General features: G+C 42.8%; 1 protein-coding gene across 3 annotated transcripts in view; it reads right to left on the bottom strand.

Annotated features, from left to right (window-relative positions):
• Positions 1–21774, bottom strand: part of btaf1 (BTAF1 RNA polymerase II, B-TFIID transcription factor-associated) — a 61168-nt gene that overhangs the window by 25179 nt on the left and 14215 nt on the right. For all 3 annotated transcript variants that reach the window (XM_020495015.2, XM_020495014.2, XM_020495017.2), the window contains 9 exons: positions 21339–21513; positions 19361–19564; positions 13461–13637; positions 7525–7768; positions 5339–5523; positions 5105–5261; positions 4739–4848; positions 4081–4282; positions 3422–3570 (listed from right to left, as the gene is read on the bottom strand). In XM_020495015.2, coding sequence (XP_020350604.1) covers positions 3422–3570; positions 4081–4282; positions 4739–4848; positions 5105–5261; positions 5339–5523; positions 7525–7768; positions 13461–13637; positions 19361–19564; positions 21339–21513 — 1603 coding nt within the window. The remainder of the gene's footprint in view (positions 1–3421; positions 3571–4080; positions 4283–4738; positions 4849–5104; positions 5262–5338; positions 5524–7524; positions 7769–13460; positions 13638–19360; positions 19565–21338; positions 21514–21774) is intronic.

Raw genomic sequence — 21774 nt, 5'->3', positions numbered from 1 at the left:
AATATCCTGTAATATGACACATTTTTCCACAAGGCAGAGAACACTGCAGTTTAAGCTTAAATTAGTGCATTTATGTAAAAAAATGTATGTATTTAAAAAGAAAAAAATACTGGTTGAGTACTGTGGATACCAATATCCCTGTAAACCTCCCATGTCGATTTTGCCCATGGTTAAGAAATTATACAGTGCATTCAGGAAGTATTCAGACCTTGACGTTTTCCAAATTTTGTTAAAGCCATATTCTAACCTGAATTATTTTTTGTTCAAATATACACTCAATACCCCATAATGACAAAGCGAACAGGTTTAGAATGTTTAGCAAACGTATTTAAAAAATAAAACAGAAATACCTTATTTACTTAAGTATTCAGACGCTTTGCTAGAATACTCAAAATTGAGCTCAGGTGCATCCTGTTTCCATTGATCATCCTTGAGATGTTTCTACAACTTGGGAGTCCAACTGGACATGATTTGAAAAAGCACACAACTGTCATGCGTGTAATTTTATATATATATATATATATATATATGATTGACTTGGAGTTACATTGTGTTTGTTAAAGTGTTCCCTTTTATTTTTTTGAGCAGTACACACACACACACACACACACACACACATACTGCTAAAAAAAAATAAAAGGGAACACTTAACACAATGTAACGCCAAGTCAATCACACTTCTGTGAAATCAAACTGTCCACTTAGGAAGCAAGCAAAAAGTCCCACAGTTGACAGTGCATCTCAGAGCAAAAAACAAGCCACGAGGTGGAAGGAATTGTCCGTAGAGCTCCGAGACAGGATTTCTGCAGCATTGAAGGTCCAAGAACAGTGGCCTCCATCATTGTTAAAATGGAAGTTTGGAACCACCACGACTCCTAGAGCTGGCCTAACTGAGCAATCAGGGGAGAAGGTTATTGGTCAGGGAAATCACTAAGAACCTGATGGTCACTGACAGAGCTCCGGAGTTCCTCTGAGGAGATGGGAGAACTTTCCAGAAGGACAACCATCTCTGCAGCACTCCACAAATCAGGCCTTTATGGTATTGTGGCCAGACGGAAGCCACTCTTCAGTAAAAGGCAACACAGCCTGCTTGGAGTTTGCCAAAGGGCACCCATGGACTGTCAGACCATGAAAATAAAGATTCTCTGGTCTGATGAAACCAAGATTCAACTCTTTGGCCTAAATGCAAAGTGTCAGGTCTGGAAGAAACCTGGCAACATCTACACAATGAAGCACGGTGGTGATAGCATCATGCTGTGGGGATGTCTTTCAGCAGCAGGGACTGGGAGACTAGTCAGAATTGAGGGGGGAAAATGAACGGAGCAAAGTACAGCGAGCTCCTTGATGAAGTCCTGAGCACTGTGGAATAGGTTATCAGACTGGGGCGAAGGTTCCTGCCAACAGGACAATGTCCCTAAGGACAACGCAGGTGTGGCTTTGGGAAAGGTCCCCAAATACAGGTGTGCCAAGTTTGTAGCGCTATACCCAAGAAGACGCGAGGCTGTAGTCGCTGCCAAAAGGTGCTTCAACAAAGTACGGAGTAAAGGGTCTGAAGTGTTTATTTAACTAGGCAAGCCCGTTTAAGAATGTGTTCTTATTTATTACAATGACAACTGACTTACAGTACCAGTCAAAAGTTGACACACCTACTCAAAGGTCTTCTTTAATTTTACTCTTTCTACATTGTAGAATAACAGTTAAGACATCAAAATTATGAAATAACACATGGAATCATGTAGTATCCCCCCCCCAAAAAATGAAATAGATTTTATATTTGAGATTCTTCAAAGTAACACCCTTTGCCTCGATGACCGCTTTGCACCCTCTTGGCATTCTCTCAACCAGCTTCATGCGATTGTCACCCGGAAATTATTTTAATTAACAGGTGTGCCTTGTTAAAAGTACATTTGTGGAATTTCTTTCCTTAATGCGTATGAGCCAATTAGCTGTGTTATGACAAGGTAGGGGTGGTATAAAGAAGATAGGGCAAAAGACCAAGTCCATATTTGAGCTGTGCTCAGCTTAATAATGTCTTAAAGTAAGGATGGACTTAAGGTAAGTCAATCTGGAAAATTACAAGAACTTTTAAAGTTTTCATGTAGTCGCAAAAACCATCAAGCACTATGATGAAACTGGCTCTCATGAGGACCGCCACAGGACCCAGCGTTACCTCTGCTGCAGAGGATAAGTTAATTAGTTACCAGCCTCAAATCAGCAATTAACTGCACCTCAGATTGTAGCCCAAATGTTCAAGTAACAGACACATCTCAACATCAACTGTTCAGAGGAGACTGAATCACACCTTCATGGTGGATTTGCTGCAAAGAAACCACTACTATAGGACACCAATAAGAAGAAGAGACTTGCTTGGGCCAAGAAACATGAGCAATGGACATTAGACCAGTGGAAATCTGTCCTGAGTGCAAATTAGACAGACATTTTTGGTTCCAACCGCTGTGTCTTTATAAGACGCAGCGTAGGTGAACGGATGTTCGCCACATGTGGTTCCCATCGTGACGCATGGAGGTGGTGATGCTTTCCTGGTGACACTGCCAGTGATTTTATTTAGAATGCAAGGCACACTTAAACAGCATGGATATCATAGCATTCTGCAGCGATACACCATCCCATCTGGTTTGCACTTAGTGGGACTATCATTTGTTTTTCAACAGGACAATGAACCAATACACCTCCAGTCTGTGTAAGGTATATTTTACCAATAAGGACGGTGATGGAGTGCTGCATCAGATGACCTGGCCTCCACAATCACCAGACCTCAACCCGATTGAGTTTGGGATGAGTTGGACCCCAGAGTGGAGGAAAAGCAGCCGACAAGTGCTCAGCATATGTGGGAACTCCTTAAAAACAGTTGGAAACGCATTCCAGGTGACTACCTCGAAGCTGGTTGAATGTCAAGAGTGTGCAAAACTTTCAAGGCAAAGGGTGGCTACTTCAAAGAATCTCAAATATATTTAGATTTGTTTAACACTTTTTTGGTTACTACATGATTCCATACATATTCACTATTATTCTGTAATGTAGAAAATAGTAAAAAATAAAAACCCTTGATTAGGTGTCCACTTTTGACTGGTAATGTATGTGAATGTGATCAGTTTTTTTTATTTTGAAATACATTTGCATACATTTCTAAAGCTATTATTGCATTGTATGTAGATTGATGTCCATTTTAGAATAAGACTAATGTAACAAAATGGAGAAAATTAAGGGGTCTGAATACATTCCGAAAGCACTGTATACAGCAGATCTAGTGAACATTTGAAAGTAACCACATTGCGTCGGACTGTGCAGAATCACAAATCACCTGACATCCCAAAAAAAGCAAATAACTACTCCTAAATAAATACTTGCTCAAACAAATCTCCTTAAACGTACTATTGTGCATTGGTTTGTGTGTGTTTACCTCCAGGGGTAGCAAGCGGATGAGGGTGGCAAAGCACTGCGTGGCCATGAAACGGACGCTGTCACTGGGGTCACTCATGCGGCCCAGCACCGGCACCACCAGCAGCACAATGTATGGCACAATGTCCACATCCAACTGCTCCATCACACCTGCGGGGGCCAAGGGGTCAAGGACAACAAACCACACGACAATGACACCCACTTCTTTGGTGTCATGATACCCATAGTGAACCCCGAACACTTCAGTTAAATCAGGTCTTGGGTTCGATTCCCGCTGGGGTCACATTTACTTAAGTGTATGCACTCAATGTACTGTTAGTCACTTTCGATAAAAGTAGGGCCAAGACGATACCAGTGTCGCAATACTTTTTTCCATGGCAAAAATGAATACACAAAGCAAAACCCAACTCGTTGGTCCTTAAAAAAAATACGGGTGACTCGATAACAATATGTTTGTTTCCAACAGAGCGCTCTTCCTAAAGAAGTTAAGTCCACTTTGTGTTTTGTTTCCTTGCCACGATACTAACCAGAATCGCAATACTGGTATCTTCCCGGCCCTAGATAATATTCCAACCTTATTTGTAAAAAGTCATATTGGTAGGTTGCCCATACACGTAGTATAGGATCATGTCTAACTGCGTGACAGCGTATGAAAGATACAGGCCATGGCTTCGATGGCCCCCTCCTGCTTAGTGCTGTCCTCGATGCACCCCAGCCACGGAAGCACACGCTCCAGGAACAGGTGCATGGTCTCCATGGTAGCGATCTTACTGAGCACGCCCACGCAGCGCGCCGCCATGTGACGAACGGCCGTGTACGGATGCTGCAGACAGGTGAACAGGTGGGGCAGGTGCTCCAACAACTGAAATACACAGAGGGGGAGAAATGACCATCAAATCTAATTTTATTGTCACATACACATGGTTAGCAGATGCTATTGCGAGTGTAGCGAAATGCATTCCAAAAATCTGTTTGTCCGATGTTTCCATGTCAAAGTCCTGTCGAGCCAAAGCCATGTCGCTGGCCACCTGTTTTGAAGACCAATCTCTATGGCACAATCCTAAACACCAACATGTTATTTCCAGATACGGGTGTTCTTCACCATTCATTTGGGCTTGAGGCATATAGTTATAACTACACAGCAGATGCCAAGGGACGTGGACTCATCTTGAAAGACACATTTTTGAGATCTGAAAAAAAAAAAGGTTGTAACTTCCCTTTTAATGAAGACAACTTTGATAAGTCCATCTTCCACTGTGGTTTGGTGAATAGGGCTAAGTGGTGTTTCTACTGGGGAGATGCCTGTATTTTCTATTACCAGAGGTTTGAGCTCGGGGGCCATGGCCCCAGCAGTGACCTCCAGGACCTGCAGTGAGTTGACCAGATCCTGGGCCGCAGCATCCCCCTTCTCCATCTGGAGCTTCCAATCTACAACAGAGAAAAATACACTTCAATCTCGTCATTGATGATGCACACGAGTTATATGAAGACGCCCATCTAGAAGTGGACAGCGGGTAGTAAACAGCAGTACATCTGGGTCATTATGCACCAAATGGACTGAAACAGGGAAGGGCTACCTGTATTTGTCAATAAGAAATGCTATTTTTCAGATTGCGTTTTGAAAGGTTTTTCTAGTGATCCCAATGAACAAGTCGCACTGGATAAGAATGCCATTTTAGCATACCGATGCCTTCGTTGTCCTCCACCACAGCCCTCAGAGGTCCCACCATGGACTCCCACAGGTAGGGCAGTGACCCTGTCAGCTCCTGGCCAAAGTGCCTGGCAATCGTCATCAGAGAGAACTCTGCGCCTCTTCTCTGGACGAGACAGGTTTTTTTATTCTGAAACAGTAAAAATAAAATAAACAAACAGTCACAGGTAAATGTTTAGGTAACCTTTCACACCCTCTTTCACCCACCTCGTCAGTGTCTGTGGTGATGGTGCAGCCGGGGGGCAGTTCAGTGGTGGGTGTCTTGGCGGTTTTGGGGGTGGGGCCCCTTTTGCTGGTGATGGCAAATGCTGCCCTCTGGTGGCGGTACAGGGTGATGATGCCCTTGGTCTTATTGACCACGTGGTGCATGCATTCTTTCTCCGACATGCCAGCTAGGAATGGTAGAGAACAGCAAAGTGAGTAAGAGGGTTTTATGTAGTCACTCTCCTGGTTGCTTCTACCTCGTTAGGGTTTAATCTGGGTTGTGTTCATTTACTGAAACAGGATGGGACTACAATTACAGTTTGTTCTAAAACCATTATTTGGTCAACAGTAGCCTATGCATCATGTCGACTCCTGCTATGAAAGTATCTGCCCTTCTCCGTTTCCGCTGCTGTGTGAGCGAGCCACTCACTCCTCCCACTGTGCGAATGAGGGAGAGATTCAGTCAGGTAAGCACAAGCATATGACCCTTGCTCAAAATGGAATTGAGGGAAAAATTGTTTTCAAACTACCCGTTCTACTTAATGAGAGGAGGAGAGTCACAGCTTTTATTTCTCGCCTCTTAACAGTTCATGGTACCACTTTACAACAGGCGTAAGCTATGTAGTATGGTTTTGATGCGCCCACGGTGCAGCGTGCGCCATTGTCGCCGATTAGGCCAACATCAAGTATCCTAGGCCTAGCACTGTTTTGTAGGACGTGAATTACTGATTGTTTAATCAATTAGCCAACATGGCTATTGAGCAACAGGATCATAGAGTTAGCTAGATTGTTAAAGTGCTTCAAGTTCACACTTCCTCAGTTGGTGAATAATATTACAGGGCTCCCCTTTGGTGGCACCTGCCCATGATTTGGTTGCACCAATTATATTATATATATTTTTTAACAGTAAATACAATATAGACCATTTGTATCATCTTATAAAGTCACTCAGAGTGCTTTATTAAAATGTGTAATATACGAGTGAGATGTTATTCAACAAATTAGTTATTTCATCAGGCATTTGGGCTGTGTTATATTTTACTGTTAAAATAGAGCTCCAGTATGGTCTAATTATTTTTTAAATATAGCTCGTCTGCATCTTTGTGCACAAATATCATAGGACAATTTATCACCCGAGTAATTATAAAATTCAAAACATCTAAATATAATAGCCACTGCTAGCAGCCATGTATTAAACAGTAACTGTAAAGTCCCAAAAAACATTGCAGTTGTAGCTTCCCGCCCAATGACGCCTATGCAAAGCACCAATGCGCATTTCGCATGTGCTGCATCTTAAAACCATATCAAATATATTAGTTGTAAAATAGTAGAGCTTATAAATAAATAAACAACAGAAAACCTCTATTCAACTAAGTCAATTTGATTTTTAAAAACATTACAAATTCACTTTTCTTCCTCCTTTTTCCCCCCCGGGAAAGGAGAGGCTCGCGTAAGTCAGCAGGCCCCAGAGAAAACAGCTAGATGCTTTCATTACATGAATCATAAGGATAATGTACTTTACCGTTTGAACAAATGGTTTTAGAATTTCAGTGAGTAAAATGGTGCAAGCATGAAGCTAACAATCTGTACAACGAAACCTGATCTTTACAACAATTACACATACAGCATCAGTCAAAAGTTGACCAACTCATTCAAGGGTTTCTTTATACTTATTATTTTCTACATTGTAGAATAGTGAAGACATCAAGACCTGGAATGATGTAGTAACCAAAGTAATAAATCAATTGATATTAAAGATTGTTGAAAGTAGCCACCCTTTGTGCAAAGCTATCATCAAGGCAAAGGGTGGCTACTTTGAAGAATCTCAAATATATTTTGATTTGTTTAACACTTCTGGTTACAAGATTCCATATAATATAGAAAACAGTAAAAATAAAGACAAACCCTGGAATGCGTAGATGGCCAAACTTCGGCTGGTACTGTACATACATATATAGTGCATTTCGAAAAGTATTCAGACCTGAACTTTTTCCACATTTCGTTACAGCCTGATTCTAAAGTGGATTAAACAGTTTTTTTTCCCACAACACACCCATAATGACAAAGCAAAAACTGGATTAGACATTTTTAGCAAATTTATGTACTACCAAATTCTCTAAAATGTTGAAATTACCATTCAATTCTCTGGCAACAGCTCTGGTGGACATTCCAGATCTACCATCCCATACCTTTAGCAGTCTCCTGAGTCGTGGACACCGGACAGGCCGAGGAGGGCGTGAGCAGGGGGTCCACGCAGACCGATGAACACAGGTTCTTGACGATCTTGGAATTGGGACATGGCTGCCTACCAGCACACTGCTGCAGCAGCTTCGCAATGAAGGAGGCGGCGTAGCCCTGCACCAGGGTATTCTCCTCCCGCTTAGCCGCCTCCATCAGAGGACGCACCACCGGGTTCAGCTTGTCTGGCAGCGCCTGCAAATTGGGATGAGAAAACAAGTGCGTTATCGGACTAGCCCAGTCTGTCCATTTGGTGTCTAATTAACACAAGACAGATTTACAAACGCGGTACATTCCTGTTTCCATATGATACCAAGAACATTTCCAGCAGTGTTTCCGTTACCCGGTATTAGTCGGCTTTTGTCAGTTAAAAAGACGGCCAGAGGTCAATTGTAAAAAAATTTTTTTGGAACTATCCCATAGCGAAATAATGCATTTCATCCCATTAATTTATTGAAATACCATTCAATTTTGCACAAGAGACACTGCTACAGCTCAAACAGTTCCTTGCTACTGGAGTGAAACTTGCCTTAATAAAGCCAATCATTGCACAACAATTCTAAAGGCAATCGTGTGTAAAAAAAAAAGAAACATGGCTGATTAAAAAGAGCTATCTATTTTTTACCTCAACTGGTCAATTTAAGCTCGCTTCCCTTCGCAATTCAAGTGCATAGGCAACTAAACAAGCGTCAACGTGTCACTTTGCAATGAGCTGGCGACAGTATGAATTTTGAAATACACTTGTTTGTAACTTAAACGTTTTACCACATGAGGCATGTCTTATCTTGCTTCTAAGTAGACAAAATCTAACCAAACTTGCAGGCAATTGTTTTATAAAGAGCCCATATACCATTGAAACAAGTGGCCTTTCCCCCCCCATTTTATTAGTTTTCAAAATCAACCTTCATTGTCCAGTAGCCAAAAGCACAATCCTGGTCATATTAGCAACCCACGCTACTTGTTGCATATTTAAAGATCCTTTAGAAAAGAGGGGGATATTTATCTGTCACATGAAACAAAATTGTGTTTTTCCCGCGAATTGCATTATGTAATGAACATTTGCACGTAGCCTAATGCCTTGTGCATGTATGTGAAGAAACGGTTTAGCAACATTAAGCTAAAACTTTCTGATCTGTTGCATGAGCCACAGCTTTTCTTTTGCCTCGTTTTTGGTATGTAGCCTAGGCCTACTGGTTGTATGAATTTGGGATCCATCATCCCAAATGTCCCAGAGTCTGTTTGGAATAGGCCATTTCTTTCTCACAGAAAGGACATGCTGCCCAATAGTATAAAAGTTGACCTAGTCTATCAAATTTTATTGGTCACACATAATTAGCAGATGTTAAGGAGAAATGCTTGTTCCTAGCTCCAACAGTGCAGTAGTATCTATTCACAAACTAAAACATGATGCGTTGGGCAGACAACACCACACTCAGAAGAGCCTTGTGGTTGCAGGCAGTGCAGTTGCCCTACCAGGCGATGATACAGCCCGACAGGATGCTCTCAATTGTGCATGTGTAAAAGTATTAGGGTTTTAGGGCCAAGCCAAATTTCGTCAGCTGTTGCGCCTTCACCACACCGTCTGTGTGGGTGGACCATTTCAGATTGAACACATTACGGACATCGAGGAACTTGGAAGCTTTCCACCTTCACTGCAGTCCTGTTGATGTGGATAGGGACGTGCTCCCTCTGCTGTTTCCTGAACTCCACAATCAGCTCCTTCGTTTTGTTGACAATAGAGGTTATTTTCCTTGCCCCACTGCCAGGGCCCTTACCTCCTCCCTGTAGGCTGACGTCATTGATGGCCTACTACTGTGGTGTAGTCTGCCAACTTCATTGAGTTGGAGGCGTGCGTGGCCACACAGTCATGGGTGAACAGGGAGTACAGGGCTCAGTTGCACAGGGTGGGGTTTAGACTCAGGGCCCAGAGCTTAACGAGGAGCTTGGAGGGTACTATGGTGTTGAAGGCTGAGCTATAATCAATAAACATTCTAACGTAGGTATTCCTCAGATGGGATAGGGCAGTGTAATGGCGTCATCTGTGGATCCATTGGGGCTGTAAGAAAATGTAAGTGGGTCTAGGGTGTCATGACATTGGCCTGGGGGTAGGTTTATGACAGTCATAAATACCACTTACCCCCTTTCTCCCCCCCTCTCTCGACCCTACTGATGTTACATTTGCAAAACCCTTGGTTAACAGAGATTCTGGGAACATCAGAAGGTGGGGGAAATCAACTATATTCTGGTAAACCGACCAATTGAACATATGCGGTGGTACTTAATGAGTTAATGAGTTAATCAGACTTAATCAGTTAATGACTTAATCAGTTCGGTTGTCATCGGAGACATTCTCATCTATGATAAGATGACAAACTCTTTGAGTATGAAATTATTCGTGATGGGATGAAATGTGATTTTAGCTTCTAAAATGTAACATTTGGGTTTTCATAAGATTGGGCTCTGCTCAATCAGTGGCCCACCCCTGTGAAGGGCTATACAACTTTTCAAACACGCCCTCCTCTCCCTTCCTATATAAAGCCTTGACAACAATATAACCTCCTGTTCCGAGGATGACGCTCCAATGTCAGAATGGTTCAGATAATAACTACAGAACGAAGCCAACATCAGCGTGAGCTTTGGTTGCGAACGGTATGAACTTTGAACTCTTATTCACTACAGAAGTGATACCTCCTAGCCGTTGAGTTAGCAACCACTGCTACAAACGAGGGTTAGGAAGGAACAGAGAGTATCCCATCTGCCACACAACGACATTACTACAACGTATTCAATTTACCAGAGACATTCTTCAAAGTACTCGGTTTGGCAACATGGCCTTCCATCTACCACCAACCTACCGAAGCGCAGCTCAGTAAATATTTATTGCATTTCCCTTTTCCAAATGGGCGGTAATTTAGAATGCATAAGATACTGTATTTACGATAGCACAGCGTCGCCCTTTGTTCCTCAGTCTTCCCGCTCCTTCACTCAAACCCAGCCCCTTTTCTTTTGTGTAACCAGCTGTCATCTGTTCCGCCCGCCAGGGACGTTTTCCTTTATGATGTAATTTGTAATCAAGTTATGATTTAAATGTGTAATTAGTTAGGTATTTAGTAAATAAATAAACCCAATTTTGTATTGCTGATTCAACTTGTTAGCCAGGGTTCGTGCAGATATCTGAAAGTTGTACATTCTTGGTTGAGACTGAATTAAAAACAAATTCTTATTTTCAATGACGGCCTAGGAACAGTGCCTTGTTCAGGGGCAGAACGACAGATTTTTACCTTGTCAGCTCGGGGATATGATCTTGCAACCTTCCGGTTACTAGTCCAATGCCCTAACCACTAGTTTACCTGGCGCCTTCTATCCACAGTTTCTGGTTGGTATAGGTCTTAGTCTCTGTGGGAACAACCCCTATACACCGCCTGATGAACTCAGTCACCGTGTAAGCATCAATGTTATTCTCAGAGGCTACCCGGGAAACTTATCCCAGTCTGTGTGATCAAAATTATCTTGAAGCATGGTTTCTGATTGGTCAGACCCAGTGTTGAATAGAACTTGGCACGTGTACTTCCTGTTTGAGTTTCTGCCTATAGGACGGGAGGAGCAAAATGGAGTTGATTTGCCAAAGGGAGGTTAGGGGAGGGCCTTGTAGGCATCTCGAAAAGGTGAATAGTAGGGATTTAGTGTTATTCCTCAGCGAGTACTGCATTCAATGTGTTGACAGAACTTTGGTAGCATTTTCCTCAAATCTGCTTTGTTAAAATCCCCAGCTACAATAAATGCGGCCTCAGGATGTGGTTTACAGTTGGCATAAAGTCCAGTGCAGTTCCTTGAGGGCCGTCGTGGTATCGGCTTGAGGGGGAATGTACGCGGCTGTGACTACAACCGAAGAAAATTCTCTTGGGAGGTAATACGGTAGGCATTTGATTGTGAGGTATTCTAGGTCCGGTGAACAAAAGACTTGAGTTTCTGTATGTTACCACAATCACACCATGAGTAGTTAATTATGAATCACACACACACTCCTGCCTTTTCTTCCCGGAGAGTTTTTTTTATTCCTGTCTGCGTGATAAACGGAGACCCCAGCTCACTGTATGGACGGGGACTGTATATCCGTGAAACAAGAGTAAGTCCCTGATGTCTCTCTGGAAGGAGATCCAGCCCTGACCTCGTCTACTTTATTGTCCAGAGACTGAACATTAGCGAGTAATATACTCGGAAGTGGTGGATGTGTGCCCGCCTCCTGAGTCAGACTTGAAGTCCACTCCGAATATCTCTTCCCCACAGCCTCTGGGATATGTTCAATTGCCCTGGGGGGGTTATGAACAAAGGATTCAGTTCAGGAAAGTCGTATTCCTGGTCATAATGAGGGTGAGTTACCGTCGCTCTGATATACAGAAATTATTTCCAGCTGTATGTAATAACAAAACAAAATACTGCAAAGTTGCTTAGGATCTGGAAGCAGAGCTTCCATGTCAGTTGGCGCCAACTGTATGGGGTTAGGCTAGTGAGTTTACTATGTGTTACTCAGCTTGTTGGCTGTGGAAAAGTAAATGCGGACAGTTATAACGAACGGCATGTGGGTTTCAAGTTTAGGGAAGCAAATTTTCACCATTATAAAAAAGCAATTTAGGCAAATATAAAAAAAAATTATTAAATTTAAAAAATATTTAAAAAAAAAAAAAAAAACGCATGAAGTGTGTAGTGGCAGAGTAGGCAGGCTATTGCAAAGGAAAATATTTCAAACACATTTCATGCAATTCTACAACATTTTATTTGACTGGAGACAGTACCAGAATCTTTTAATACCAAACAATACAAAAAAAACAGGGTAGCCTACAAAAAGAGACAAATCAATACAATGACAGCCATCTAACCTGGAGGAAATTAATGGCCAGACCCAATGATATCCCAGTCTATATTCACTGTCTATGGCCTATGCTCTTCACTGGGCTCAATAAGACAGGGTACTTTTCACTCAAGTTGAGAATTTTTATAATAAAGAAAATTGGGAACCATTCCGCTTTCCAGACTTTCGGCGTGTTTGTATTTTAAATATTGACACACACACAGCTGGGTCTCTGCTTTGCAAGGACAGTCGCAATGCAACAATAATCTATGTGGTATTTGCGGCACGCTCTGGTCTATCAGTCTGCCTGACTAAAAAGGATGGCCAGCTGGATGTGTAACAACCACACTATCCTTGATTGATTTTAGAGCTGTAATTTAATGTATTTTTCGTTGCGCGCCCTTCCGACTAGACAACGCGATTTAAAACAAAAAGCTAATGATCCTGTGGCCAAATCATGATGATTTCTGCTGTAGTGTCCTATTGGGAATGAATGGGTTTATTTATCCCCTAGCCTTATGGACTCAATGCTTACGTATTCTAACATCTTCAAATTGCTCATCAGAATTGCTCAAAAATGATACTATTGCATGTTCTGTTAAGACGAATTACCGTTAACTAAATGTGACTTCTGGCATTCTGAGCACTGTGGGTGGAAGCCCTAATCAGGTTGCACAACCAATGCATATGGATCCGGAAAATGTCTTAAAGTCCAGTAAATTTAAAATGCTGCATGGTCAAATGTTAGGAAACCCTGATCTCTGTTTAATGCATACGGTATTGCTCATACCATCTACTGCATCTTGCCTATGCCGTTCTGTATCAGCACTCATTCATATATTTTTTTATGTACATATTCTTCATCCCTTTACACTTGTGTGTGTATAAGGTAGTTGTGAAATTGTTTGGTTAGATTACTCGTTGGTTATTACTGCATTGTCGGAACTAGAAGCACAAGCATGTGTATGTGACAAATAAAATTTGATGTTGCCAGGTATCAGCAGTATTGATGACATGTGTCGACACACTCATCCCTACCTGCAAGTTGACCACAGCGCAGGCGGTGAACATGTGGACTCGCAGGTGCAGCTGCTGCCACTCCACACTGGTCTCACCCACCGTGGACTGGGCCTGCTGACGCTTGCCATCCAGTGGCTGAAACTGTTTGGACTTCATGTTCAGACCCACGGTGGACTCGGTGAAGATGGTGGTCACCTATAGAGGGAAGAGCAGAGGATGGAGAAGAGTAATAACAGTCATGGGTTTGTCATTGTTCTATAAAATGGAGTTTAGCCTCTATTAACCTCAATAGGGTCTATAGTTCTATTTTATTTAGAATCCTGGGGTTTAGGGAAATGAAGTCTGAATGGACAGACAGAAATAAAATGAATCACCTTACAAAACAATCTTTCAAGAACCAAAATAGATTGTAGTCATTACATTTTCCTGAGTCCAACTTTGATGCTACATTTAATCTGTATTGAGAATGTGGCCAGTAATCAATAGACTTTGTGCCATCGGAAAGTATTTAAACACCTTCCTTCTCCCACTTACATTACAGCCTTATTCCAAAATGGATTCAATTACTTTCCCTCAATCTACACACAATGACAAAGCGGAAACAGGTTTATTTGTTTGTGCAAATGTATTAAAAATAAGACAAATACCTTCACATAAGTATTCAGGCAATTTGCTATAAGACTCAAAATTGAGCTCAGGTGCATCCTGTTTCCATCGATCATCCTTGAGATGTTTCTACAACTTGGTGTCCACCTGTGGTAAATTCAATTGATTGGACAGGATTTGAAAAAGTACACACCTGTCTATATAAAATCAGAGCAAATACCAAGCCATGCGGTCGAAGGAATTGTCGGTAGAGCTTTAAGACACAGCTCTGGGGAAGGGTACCAAAAAAAAAAAAAATGTCTGCAGCATTGGAGGTCCCCAAGAACACATGCCTCCATTCTTAAATGGAAGAAGTTAGGAACCACCAAGACTCGTCCAAGAGCTGGCCGCCCGTTCAAACTTATCAATAGGGGGAGAAGGGCCTTGGTCAGGGAGGTGACCAAGAACTGGATGGTCACTGACCATTGGAGAACCTTCCAGAAGAATAGCTCCGCAGCCCACCAATCAGGCCTTTATGGTAGAGTGGCCAGACGGAAGCCACTCCTCAGTAAAAAAGGCATATGACAGCCCGCTTGAAGTTTACCAAAAGGCACCCAAAGACTAATCAGACCATGAGAAACAAGATTCTCTGGTCTGATTAAACCAAGATTGAGCTCTTTGGCCTGAAGTTCCAAATGTCACGCCTTGAGGAATCCTGGGACCATCCCTACTGTGAATCGTGGTGGTGGCAGAATCATGCTGTGGGGATGGTTTTTCAGCAGCAGAGACTGGGAGACTAGTCACGATCGAGTCAAAGATACTTGATGAAAACCTGCTCAGGGACCTCAGACTGGGGCGAAAGTTCACCTTCCAACAGGACAACCTCCCTAAGCATTAGGCCAAGACAACGTAGAAGTGGCTTCGGGTCCTTGAGTGGCCCAGCCAGAGCCCGGACATGAACCTGATCGAACATCTCCCGAGAGACCTTAATATAGCTGTGCAGCAACTCTCCCCATCCAACCTCCCAGAGCTTGAGAGGATCTGCAGAGAAGAATGGGAGAAACTCCAAATACAGGTGTGCCAAGCTTGTAGTGTCATACCCAAGAAGACACAAGGCTGGAATTGCTGCGTCAAAGTACAGAGTCTGAATACTTTGGGAAATGTGCTAGGTTGCACAGCCTGCGGAATCGTGCTCAGATCAAAGAATTTGCGAGTCAAGTTTTGAAAAAAGTATGTTATTGAAATTAAAAGCCCAATGAATACTTGCCTTTGTGTAATGATAACTCAAAAATAAAATGTCCCACATGCGGTTGAAGGCACGTATAAATAACTGCACGAGGACAGTGACTGACAGTTGAGCAAAAATTAGTTCAAAAGAAAAAAGGATAGCCAATGAACTTAGGGTGTTCCAGCAAGAGCAGACATCGAAATATTTCTTTGAGGTATCAGTGAAAGCTGTGTGCAGAGAGCAACCATGTCTTGAAAGACTACAACTTGTCCAGACAAAGCATGCAGAAAAATAGGAATAATGTCTTCAGAGCAGAGGGCAAGTGCATCGAAACAGTTGCAAACGTAGCAAGGACTTTCCACAAAACTGCATTCAGCAAACAGAATTGCGAGGGCTAGCTATGTACTGTCCCACAAAATTGCTAAACATAGCAAGCCAGTCGCTGAGGGCAAATTCATTAAACAACTGGACTCTGCCCCGACAAGAAAACATTTTGCTGTTTGAAAATATTCCCCCTGTCAAGATGAACAGTGACACGGTGTTGAGGACATTGTAAAGAATATGGCACAGTTGAAAGACAAGGTAAAGGATTTCACCTATTTATCCTTGGCCCTCGATTAAAGCAGTGATGTGACACTGTACGTGACATGTACAGTTGTTGATAGTCTTGCAATGCATAACCCCAGATATTGAAATGAGATGCACAGGGAAATAGTTATTGGTGGTTAATAAGTGTGTGGCAAAGCTGGGACTGAGTTTTGAAAAGTAATCCAGTGTGACCTGATGGGTTCCCACATTTGATAGGAAAAAAAAAAAGTTGTCCTTTTGAAAAGGATACAAGATCAATTAGCTGAGCTGAACCCAGACCAGAAAAGTATTTTCCTGCATTGCATTATTCATTAGGTGCTCTGTAAATGTGTTCTGAAAATGAGCCATGTTGTGGATACAGTCTAAAGCTGGACGAGACAGTTGGGTTCAGCAGAGCTCCCCTACTACACAAACGTGAGATTGGGAAAGGTGCTTAAAAAGGGTGTGGGACCTGAAGTCTGAGATTGGTGAGTTTTTGCAAATGAATGGAAAATGTGGCTTTCCCGCAACTGCAAGATAAAGAATGGTTGGCTGATTTTGCCTTCACCGTGGACATCCTGGCCCACATGAATTAACTGAATTCCAAACAAGGGGCCTTTTTGCACATCAGATGTACAGCCTTAAAGCCACGAGAAAATTACTCCTGACCCACCAAGTAGAAGCCAACAATCTCACCCACCTTCTGACACTAGTCTGTTTCCTATCAGATGACCAGTGGGAGAAGTATTCAATTGCTACTGCGTGCTTTGAGCAAACGGTGAGTTCTCAGCACTGAGGATTTCAAAGTGTTAGAAAATGACATGCAGTTGGTTTCCTCTCCTTTCACCTTTAATGTGGATAACGCTCCCACGGACCTGCAACTTGAGTTTATCAATCGGACTCATTGTTTTGAATAGTTCTCCAATCAATGTCACTGATGAGGTTCTATGCATCTTGATGAACAAAACTTTCCAAAGATTAGGAGTCATGCTCAGATGTTTGTACTGTTTGGGTCAACCTATGTATATGGACATACATTTTCAGTTTTATTTTATTTTTCTAGGCAAGTCAGTTAAGAACAAATTCTTATTTTCAATGACGGCCTAGGAACAGTGGGTTAACTGCCTTGTTCAGGGGCAGAACGACAGATTTGTACCTTGTCAGCTCGGGGATTCGAACTTGCAACCTTTCAGTTACTAGTCCAACGCTCTAACCACTAGGCTACCCTGCCGCCAAAAGTGATGAGATAAGGCACTGATAATTTTCTACGGACTCACCTCTCAGAAATCCTGCGCATAGTGACATCAGAAACTATACCCGACTTCACTGCTCTAGTGAAGGGCTCTGAATACTTCCCGAATTCACTGTAACCAATGTGGTAGAAACATGGGAGTAAGCTTCACAAAAAAAATTGTAAAATAAAAAGCCAGATCGATTGTCGGTCTGTACAGTAGGGGGCCGTTTGCCATTTGTCACGTGGTGCATTATAGAGACCACCCGCCCGCCGGTGGGCGGGGAAAGCCACTGTTTGGAGCATCAGCCACGCAGGCTGCAGCAAGCTAGGCTGCAGGGCTACGCCCACACCGGAGGCCACTCAGCCTTGTTAGGCTGCAACGCACCTGGGAAATTTAGAGTGATGCTTTAGTTCAGCACGGGAGAGCTCCTAGCTGGACACCAGAGGCTGATCTCTACAGATATTTGTTTGAAGCCCTGGACATTGTGTTCCACAGGATGTAGTGACCGGACGACAATTGAAGCTGGTAAGCAGACCAACTAGTTCTTATTAAAGAGTTAATATAACTATAGGTTATACTCCCGCGCATTTCGGACTTCTGTCATTGTTGCTATCCTACCAGCCGCGCCTAGCGAGTCGTTACAACATGTAGAATCTGTTTGTACTTGGATTGCAAATTACGCCAGACACTCGACAAACCTACTGGTCTGTCCATACCTTTAGGATTAGCAGCAACCTTCTCCTAGGCTAGGTTTGTTTTTGCTCCCAACCAGTGGAACCGGAACGGTGATAGTGAGAAAGGACCAGACAAGAATCAATCATCATCATCACACTGCCATCTGTCTCTAACATGGTGTCATCACACCCTTATGACTCCATGGCAGACAGGCACAGGGCCTTCTACCCAGACAAGCGAACATGTCCCACAAAGCACTAAAGTAACCTAATACAGAGTGCTCCTCTCAATCTAAATAGTGTCATCGTCAACTTCGCTAAAAGAGCGCACGAGGTGCCGCAGTTCTGTCCAATATAATAAGTTATCATCCCCACTGAGCTTCAACTGAACCGTAGAGTCCTGCATTGGGTCGGATACCCACGGTTCCCGGCGGTTGACCTGCACAAAAACCAGCTGGCAGATGATATGAAAACATTTTTACCCGTGGGTCGTCCCGCAGTTCAGAACTATACTGCAGGTCGGAAAACATTTTAAAATCAAGATCACATTTTTACAAACCCAGGAGCTGGTGTTCAGAATTCAAAATCTTGCAAGCGGTGGGGAAGACATGGCCTAGGCTTCCAGCCACGTATGCAGCAGGGAACGGTCTGTTCTGCGGCGCTGAGACATTCCTAATTCATCCATGTGCAGAGCTTATGTTTGCCCCCGCCACAGGATAAATTGAGTGTACAAAACACTAGAAACACCTGCTCTTTCCATGAGACTGACCAGATCAATGCTATGATCCCTTATTGATGTCACATGTTAAATCTACTTCAATCAGCGTAGACGAAGGGGAGACCAGTTAAAGAATGATTTTTAAGCATTGAGACATGGATTGTGTATGTGTGCCATTCAGAGGTTGAATGGGCAAGAATGTTTGTAAATTTTATTTTAATAGCTTTAAAAAAAAAAAGGGGTATGATAGTAAGTGCCAGGCGCGTCAAGAACTGCAACACACACGTTTCCCGTGCGTATCAAGAGTAGTCCACCACCCTAAGGACATCCATACCTTTCATTTCAGTGATTAGCAAGCAGTACACAGTGAAGAAACTGTATGAATGTAGACAGTGGTGTAAAGTACTTAAGTAAAGACACTTGATCTGTACTTTCCCATTTATATTGTTGAAAACTTACTTTTAGTCTACTAGATTCCTAAAGACAATCTTACCCCATACATTTTGAATGTGCTGAGAGAAGGACAGTGTACCATCTAGCTGTACTCCCAAGTACTTGTATGAGCTGACTACCTCAAGCTCTAAACCCGCAGAGGTAGTAGCCAGGCAAGTTGACGGGTCACAAAAATCAGCTTTCGGAACAATTCTATACAGGTGGGTTGTGGAGAAAAATCTGTCCTTGTCTGGAATCGAAATGTATACTTTACAAAAATATATATAAAAACGCAACACAGATTTTACTGACTTAGTTCATAAGGAAAATCAGTCAATAGAAATCCATTTCATGGATTTCACATGGCTGGGCTGGGGGTGCAGCCACTGGGGAGCCAGGCCCTGCCACTCCGAATGAGTTTTTCCCCCACAAAAAGGCTTCACACACACACACACAATTATTTTATAGAGTATTCTCACCAGTTCGCTGGCCTGGTCGATGGTGAAAACACTGCAGTTGAGGCGGTCGCGCACGTCGATCTGAGCGTCGGCCAGCAGGGAGATGAGCTGCTTGCACTCGTTCTGCATGCGTGTGAAGGGAATGGCGATCTCGTCGTAGTACAGCTGCTCTGACAGGATGGCTAAGAGGCGAGGCTGGACCAAGGATGACACCACCTGACACTCCTGAGGAGAGAAGTGGTGGGAGACTAGGTGTAATTTTACATCGGCCAGGATTCAATGAAACAGTTTGCGGATATACGGATGGATATATACAGTTGAAGTCAGAAGTTAACATACACCTTAGCCAAAAATATTTAAACTAATTTTCACAAAAATGCCCAGTCTTAGGTCAGTTAGAGTGACCACTTAAGAATGTGAAGTGTCAGAATAATAGGAGTGATTTATTTCAGATTTTATTTCATCACATTCCCAGTGGATCAGACGTTTACATACTCAGTATTTGGCAGCATTGCCATTACATTGTTTAACTTGGGTCAAACGTTTCAGGTAGCTTTCCACAAGCTACCCACAATAAGTTGGGTGAATTTTGGCCCATTCCTCCTGACAGAGCTGGGGTAACAGTCAGGTTTGTACCCCTCCTTGATCGCACACACTTTCAGTTCTGCCCAGTTCTTTCCTATAGGATTGAGGTCAGGGCTTTGTGATGGCCACTCCAATACCTCGACTGTTGTCCTTAAGCCATTTTGCCACAATTTGGAAGTATGCTTGGGGTCATTGTCCATTTGGAAGACCCATTTGCGACCAAGCTTTAACTTCCTGACTGATGTCTTGAGATGTTGCTTCAATATATCCACATCATTTTCTTTCCTCATGATGCCATCTATTTTGTCAAGTGCACAGTCCCTCCTGCAGCAAAGCACCCCCACAACATGATGCTGCCACCCCTGTGCTTCACGGTTGGGATGTGTTCTTCGGCTTGCAAGCCTCTCCCTTTTTCCTCCAAACATAACAGTGGTTATTATGGCCAAACAGTTCTATTTAAGTTTCATCAGACCAGAGGAAATTCTCCAAAAAGTACAATCTTTGTACCCATGTGCAGTTGCAAACCGTAGTCTGGCTTTTTTATGGCGGTTTTGGAGCAGTGCCTTCTTCCTTGCTGAGTGGCCTTTCAGGTTATGTTGATATAGGACTCGTTTTACTGTGGATATTGATACTTCTGTACCGGTTTCTTTAAGGTCCTTCGCTGTTCTGGGAATGATTTGCACTTTTCGCACCAAGGTATATTCATCTCGAGGAGACAGAACGAGCCTCCTTGCTGAGCGGTCCCCTGGTGTTTATACTTGCATACTGTTGTTTGTACAGATGAACATGGTACATTCAGGCTTTTGGAAATTGCTCCCAAGGGTGAACCAGATGTGGAGGTCTATAATTTTTTTCTGAGGTCTTGGCTGACTTTTTTTGATTTTCCCATGATGTCAAGCAAAGAGGCACTGAGTTTGAAGGTAGGCCTTGAAATGCATCCACAGGTACACCTCCAATTGACTCAAATGATGTCAATTAGCCTATCAGAAGCTTCTAAAGCTATGACATTTTTTAACATTTTCCAAGCCGTTTAAAAGCAGTCAACTTCTGACCCACTGGAATTGAGATAGTGAATTATAAGTGAAATAATGTCTATAAACAATTGTTGGAAAAATTACTTGTGTCATGCACAAAGTGGATGTCCTAAACGACTTGCCAAAACTATTGTTTTTTAACAAGACATTTGTGGAGTGGTTGAAAAACACATTTTAATGACTCCTGTAAACTTCCGAATTCAACTTTACACACCTTGAGATGTTGGCTCAAGCAGAAATGACTAAATCGCCCTACACGGGAAGTTTATACGAGTTTGTTTGAATCCCGGCCATAAAAGCCTCTCTGAAATAAATCCTGACAGCATTATGGTCAACTCCTATCCAAACAGAACAATGACAAAAACAGACTCAGGTTTTACCTTCTGCACAGCAGCCCACTCACAGAGGACCAGGGCCACAGCGATGCGCTGCAGGGCAGACTTGGAGTTGAGGTGGAAGAGGAGCAGCTGGCCCAGCGACTCAGCCGGTCGGATGTCCTGTGAGGAGGAGTTGACCTGCGGGTCGCACATACACCGACACAAGGCCCCCAACAGTCTGAATAGAAAAATGTATTGTTAGGCATTCATAGTAACTTAGTGCAAATGTTGTAAATGGATTTGTCGCAATTCCACAATCGTGTTTCTTTTTTCCCCCCTGTCTTTTGTCAAGAGAACACAAGTTTCAGTTTGCATACTGGTTTGTTAAATGAGGAGAACAATGCTGGAATGTGTGAAATATTTTTATCACCATACCAGGACTCCAGGCACTAAAGCCTTACTCACATTGGAAGAAACCGAAATCCTATTTTTTTTGTAT

This window comes from Oncorhynchus kisutch, linkage group LG11, assembly GCF_002021735.2.
Source record: "Oncorhynchus kisutch isolate 150728-3 linkage group LG11, Okis_V2, whole genome shotgun sequence".
NCBI classification, from domain to species: Eukaryota; Metazoa; Chordata; class Actinopteri; order Salmoniformes; family Salmonidae; genus Oncorhynchus; species Oncorhynchus kisutch.
This window is presented reverse-complemented; position numbering and strand designations above follow the sequence as displayed.